Below are 6,027 nucleotides of genomic sequence, written 5' to 3'. Positions count from 1 at the left end.
ACCCTATTCCGTTAGTCGCCTCTTACGACAAACATGGCTTGATGAAGACCAGTTCTTATCCAGATCTTCACGGGTAGCCCGAAGGAATGAGGACATTGCTGTGGTGGAGCTGTCTTGTAATGTTCAGGCCAAGCTGGTGCCTAGCTGAGACCGGGGGCTATTCAAGACATAGGTTGGAAGAAACACAGAAATCCATCAGTGCCAATCCATCAGTGCCAATCCTTCTACCAAAAATAAGAGATGAGTTTATCCACTTCCCCTTATATATATTTACCTGGACATATGCACTCACTACTGCTTCATATTGATGCAATAAAAGACTTATTATCCCTTGCGAGCAGCTTCGATTTTCCAAACAGAAATATTGGCAAACTCCTGTACACACATAGACTTTCATGCCCTACAATATTTCGGTACGTTTCAGTTCCATATGTAGGTACACGCGTCCATGAACAAGGGGAGAGGCTGGAGGGCACAGCCTCTGGGGACTGAAACGCATGTGTGTGTATATACCGACGTCAAAAGGAAAGTACACCAAGTATTTCTGTGACTATACGCATAAGTCTGTTTGACCTTTAAAAAGCTATACACTGTTGCAGGTCACTCAAGACCCGGGACGATGCCTGTAACGTCCAACCAGGATGATGTACGAATTGGTATTTCAATATCAGGATCAACGTTTTGACCCTGTCCTTAATCCTGGACTAGCTTTTCAACATGACAACGCCACGGGCCATAATCCAGTTTTCAGGAGCTTGCTGTTTACAGGGTTGATGTCATGGACGTGCGTGCCCGTTCCCGTTCCCGTTCCCGTTCCCGTTCCCGTTCCCGTTCCCGTTCCCATTTCCGTTCCCGTTCCCATTTCCGTTCCCATTTCCGTTCCCGTTCCCATTTCCGTTCCCATTTCCGTTCCGTTCCCATTTCCGTTCCCATTTCCGTTCCCGTTCCCATTTCCGTTCCCATTTCCGTTCCCGTTCCCATTTCCGTTCCCGTTCCAGTGGGGATTAGCTGGGATGTCCGCCACAAACGAACCAATCCCACACCTTGCAAGAGTTTTAGCAAGAGCTCGTTGACAATAGTAGTTAGGGTGTTCTAACAGGTTCTGTTGCTCATGAGAAGACGTTGGCTTACCGTCACGGCTGCCCTAGGAGGCCACTCGTTAATGACCTCCTCTGTTTGATCAGTGTGAAGTTCGCGTTAGAGGCCATAGAACATCTTGCATTCCTTTTCCAATAAAATGATGATGTAATCGCTTTTCATCACTTCTCATAATTCTGCTGTTACCTGAACCATAGCTGCAAAAATTCACATCTATTTTCATAATTTAAGATACACACTAATTCATAATGAGATTCAGTTTTGCAAGTCTCAAGTATTTAATCTGGTCGAGTATATAATATTGTATATGGCTTGTTGCACATCCAGCAATAGACTCCTGTGTCACAATACCGAAACACGCTGTACACACGCTATCAGCTAAGAAAATAGGGCAGTGACAAAATGGACGGCACCATGATCGTGGTCTCTCTCATAAACCTGTTGTTATGTAATGGTGTCCTGGCCCAACTCGGTGAGTTATCTATTTAACTTCTTACTTCTAATTATCTATGGCATAGTTTGAGTTGTCTGTTGTTTCTGTTTAACCGCAGTAAATGGTATATATTGTGAATACTTACATAACAAATTTGCTGGGGGAGAGCTCATCATGATGTCAGTTATTCCGTCAGTGTTCACATGGGGATAGTGAGACAGTATTTATCTTATGCTATCTCCACCATTGGTGGACACAGGACTGAACAAAAGTTGGGTCTATCACTCCTTGTACAACAATGCCACTTTTAACAAATATTGAAAAACAAAACAGGTTATCGGACGTGTGGAAGCTGGAGAGTCTGTCCAAAATGTTGTCCGCGGTTTCGACGTAAACATCCGCGCGATTTACCGTCTCAAGTATCGATACAACGCTACACTGACCATAGATGACCTTCCTCAGTGCGGTCGTCCTAGGATCACCAAAATCGGCATATCTCCAGTCAACACCAGCGAGATCCGTTATTGTCAACCCCTTTACCTTTCGAAAACTTCAAAATGTCACCAGTCTTGGTAGGCAGTGAAATTTCTTCACTCATTTTTGTGTCTGTCTGACCCTGTTTAATATTGAACATTACATACATATTTTCTTTATACTTGGCTTTTGCGTGTGAGTTTACATTTACCGTTGTTTAACCCCAGGGACCGGTTTGACGTTTACCGTATCCCCAACCGAGGTCACCATGTGTGGAGGCAACAAGACAAGAAGAATCCAGTTCGACTGCAGGGTCACAGCATCAGTTTCGGACGTATTCAGCATAGAACTGGGGGTGAAGACGACCGGGGGCGATAACAGACCTATAGCTAGAATTGTTGGCGTTCAGTACCATTCTCTCATGGTCCTGGACAGGCGTCTGTCATCCAAGATAATTCAAACCAACTGGGGTAAAGGTCGTCTCTCAGTCAGAATCAACAACCCCGAGAGGGCTGATCTGCAGAACTATTACTGCAGCGCCGCATACCTGTCCGCAGCTCTCAGTTACAGTGAGGTCGTCGTTAACGTCCGCGATAAGAGTAAGTCTTCAAAATACTAATGTTATTCGATTGTCCTATTCTGTCCTTACTTTGCTTTTCACGAAGGACGAGCGTCCACAAAACGTGGCGTCTTTTCGAGTTGCCTAACTTTTCGTAAATTATTATCAAATTTGGAGTTACGTCCCCTTTTTGTAGTTCCATGTATCTTCAGTGGCCTAAATCGTCACATAATATTTAGGTCATTATTTCTCAAGTGGTTGGAGTTATACATTTGCAGGATGTAATTAGCTTTTGGCACTGCATTTGCAAGATACCAACATCAACGAATTCCGTAATCACTATGTAAGACGCCATTCTCCCGATATTTTCCGTATGAAACAGATCAATACTCTAAGGCTGTTCCGATTTGCCGGGGAAAATGAAAAATGAACGAAGGTTATAAATGGCTAGCTGTGGTATTCGTTCCGACTCGAGCAAAATGGCGCCAACTTCAATTTTGTATCACGAAGTATGTAATCATTATGTAAGAACGCAAACGAATCTACTACGATAATATCCCATAAATGTGAAAATTTTGCAAAGTCAATAAATGCCTGACAGCAGTCATTCTTCCAACTTGGACACCCGTGAAGATCTTCAGCAACTCATGCTTGTCGTAAGATCAGATCAACGTGATCGGGTGGTCAGGGTCGCTGACTTGGTTGAAACATGTCATCGTTTTCCATTTTCGTAGTGATGTTCATCACTGGATTGACTCGAGTACTAACATACCACTGCCATATAGCTGACATATTGCTGCGTGTGGCGTTGAACAACGAACCAAAACAGACTTTTACAAATTATATCTGCAAATGGTGTACAAATGTGAAAAATGATATAGCACCAACGTATACGTATCTATGCTAGTAGACTACATCCTGGTAAAGACTCTTTGATCTCAAGATCTGAATCTTCTGAATACACCAAAGTATAATCTTACCAGCTGTGGACAGAAGTCCTAGGCACAGCTCCTAGACTATGAAACAGACTTCCTGTAGACATCAAACTTTCACCATCATAAACTGAATTCAAACCAGAACTCAAGATGCAACTAGACTACTTTTCAGGCTATAGTTTCTTGAATCTATTGCACCCTATTATTTATGAACTATAATTCATAGCCATTTTCTCCTGATGCGATAGTCCATCTCTCCTACTTAGTCTCTCTCTCTCTCTCTCTCTCTCTCTCTCTCTCTCTCTCTCTCCCTCTCCCTCTCCCTCTCCCTCTCCCTCTCCCTCTCCCTCTCTCTCAGAATATCTGATGCTGTGTGTTATGGCTGTTTTCAGCCTTCAGGACACAAGCTCCAGACTGCACCAGAAGCAGCATCGACTGGGCGGTCCAACATAAGACTTTAGTAAGTCATGCTGGGGCCGGCAGATGCGTGGATGGGGCAGCTGACAGGTCCGAGGCTGTTGTCCTTAGTTACTGCAACGTCCCGGATGTAAACCAATGGCATCCTGGTCCTAAGGTAGGACTCCTTCTGGTTCTGATCTTAGTCCAAAACGAGGAAAAGAAAGTGTGGAAATGATTTTGGTTTCAAATCGAAACATTTCTCATGAACCAATTCAAACCTATCACCTAAATTTCAGCCGATCCGAAATTTCTAGTTTGTAAGTGAAAAGAGACACTACAAACACGTATGGTTGCACGAAATTCCAATTCCGTATTTGCTAATAAATTATAATTTCAAACTTTTAAAAAATCATATTTCTATATTTTATGACGTGTTTTAAACAGTATAATATTAAGCACGACGGGGCAGACTACCCCGTGTGATGAAACAATATATTCACAATTCATCTACTGGTTACTCCTGTTATGTGATTTTGTCAGTGTATTTTCGTAACGTACAGTGTGACTAATATGATATCACGTAATCGCCCACAGGTAGTAGACGTATGCTGCATGGTGCCGCCCTACACCCCTGTTGCTACGTTCGTGTTTGGGATATACGTGGAGGACGAACATGGCATCGCGGGCGTCTTCCTCGGCTGCACGGATGATGGATTTTCGGTAAGATGTAAATGCCACCCCCACAATGTGGGGCTGGCTGGTTCGTGGGTTGGTTGTTTAACACCGCTCTCAACAATATTTTAGGATGAAAAAAAAAACAGTTTCAGCGGTCATTTAATAAACTTTCAGGACAAAAGGGTGAGGGGCGCACCCCTGTGAACCCCTCTCTGAATCCGCCTATGTATTCCAGCTCTATGGCGGTCTGTAAATAATCTGGACCACACATTCAAGTGATCAGCATGGCCATTGATCTACGCGATGGTGATATCATGACATGTGTCAACCAAGTCACCAACCGTTCCAGTTAGTCGCCTTTTACGACAAGCATGGATATCTGTAGACAAATCCTTACCCGGATCTTCACGGGCGAAAAGATAAGGCTGTAACATGCATCAGGCTGGGGGTTAGCAGCATGTAACACTTAGTCTACGTAAATATATACTTCTCATAGATACAAATAATTCCATTTAAACTGTTAATTTGGTTTTTGTTTAACTCCGCACTCAGCACTAATCCTACCACATGGTAGTGGTCTGTTAATTAACTGAAAAGGACTAAGTGGGCTCGGACAGTCAGACCCTCAGTTCAGGAAAACAAAGATTTGCATCATATTGGGCTTTCACGTGAAAGAAAGCGTTGGGCAAAAGGGGCAATAATATGGTTCAGTGATTGTGAGGCAAACTGGCAAGTTGTTCTGTCGGCAGATGGCGGTTCAGCTGTGTGGACATCCACCAATGATCGTCAACCTCACGAAGGCGAACGCTGGGGAGTTCGTTGAGGATGCAAACAACTACCACGTGGTGCAGGTTCAGGGTTCCACCATCATCGGATGAAGGAAGTATGATAAAGTCCAATAAAACAAGGAAACTGACCTTGGTGCTTTCTTTGTTATTGAGATGCTGAGTTAGTATCTCTGTATGTTTGTTTGCTTGTATACACTGAGATGGTTGTATAATGCGAAACGTGAGCACGCAACCGGCGTGCTCCACCAGTTTTTAGATAAGTGTTTGGCCCAGCCTGGTGATGGACATCATGGTGACCGACCCGGTTTGGATACTATAACATGTATCAACCAATTAAACCAGTGGATACTGATCAAACATTGCATAAGTTCATGTCACCGTGTCGCAATCCTGAATTTTATGAACCTTTTTTTTCAAAGAGCCACTTGCTAACACCGACGTAAAACAACCTTCACTCGCTCACTATATCTGCACGTATGAAACCAAAACGTTATCAATGTCTGCACCTGGTTTTTCTCATATCTATTTTAAATCCTCGAAAATTCAAACAGGACATAGCAAAAAATGCGTGTCAAGAAAAAGAATTAAATCTGCATTATATTTTATAGAGCATATTTCATGTGGATTGTGTGCAATTTGACTGACTATAATTTAACCTTGAAAGGA

General features: G+C 43.2%; 1 protein-coding gene across 1 annotated transcript; it reads left to right on the top strand.

Moving 5' to 3' along the window:
* Nucleotides 1–1,437: 1,437 nt before the first annotated feature.
* Nucleotides 1,438–5,489, top strand: LOC137298470 (uncharacterized). Its single transcript, XM_067830748.1, has 5 exons — nucleotides 1,438–1,570; nucleotides 2,233–2,604; nucleotides 3,892–4,073; nucleotides 4,493–4,618; nucleotides 5,323–5,489. Exons 1-5 carry the CDS (start codon nucleotides 1,501–1,503, stop codon nucleotides 5,449–5,451), a joined length of 879 nt encoding a protein of 292 aa, XP_067686849.1. The 5' UTR covers nucleotides 1,438–1,500; the 3' UTR covers nucleotides 5,452–5,489.
* Nucleotides 5,490–6,027: the final 538 nt, after the last annotated feature.

This window comes from Haliotis asinina, chromosome 10 (genome assembly GCF_037392515.1).
Source record: "Haliotis asinina isolate JCU_RB_2024 chromosome 10, JCU_Hal_asi_v2, whole genome shotgun sequence".
In the NCBI taxonomy this organism is placed as follows: Eukaryota; Metazoa; Mollusca; class Gastropoda; order Lepetellida; family Haliotidae; genus Haliotis; species Haliotis asinina.
The sequence above is the reverse complement of the archived record's forward strand: the minus strand, read 5'-3'. Positions and strand labels throughout refer to the sequence as shown.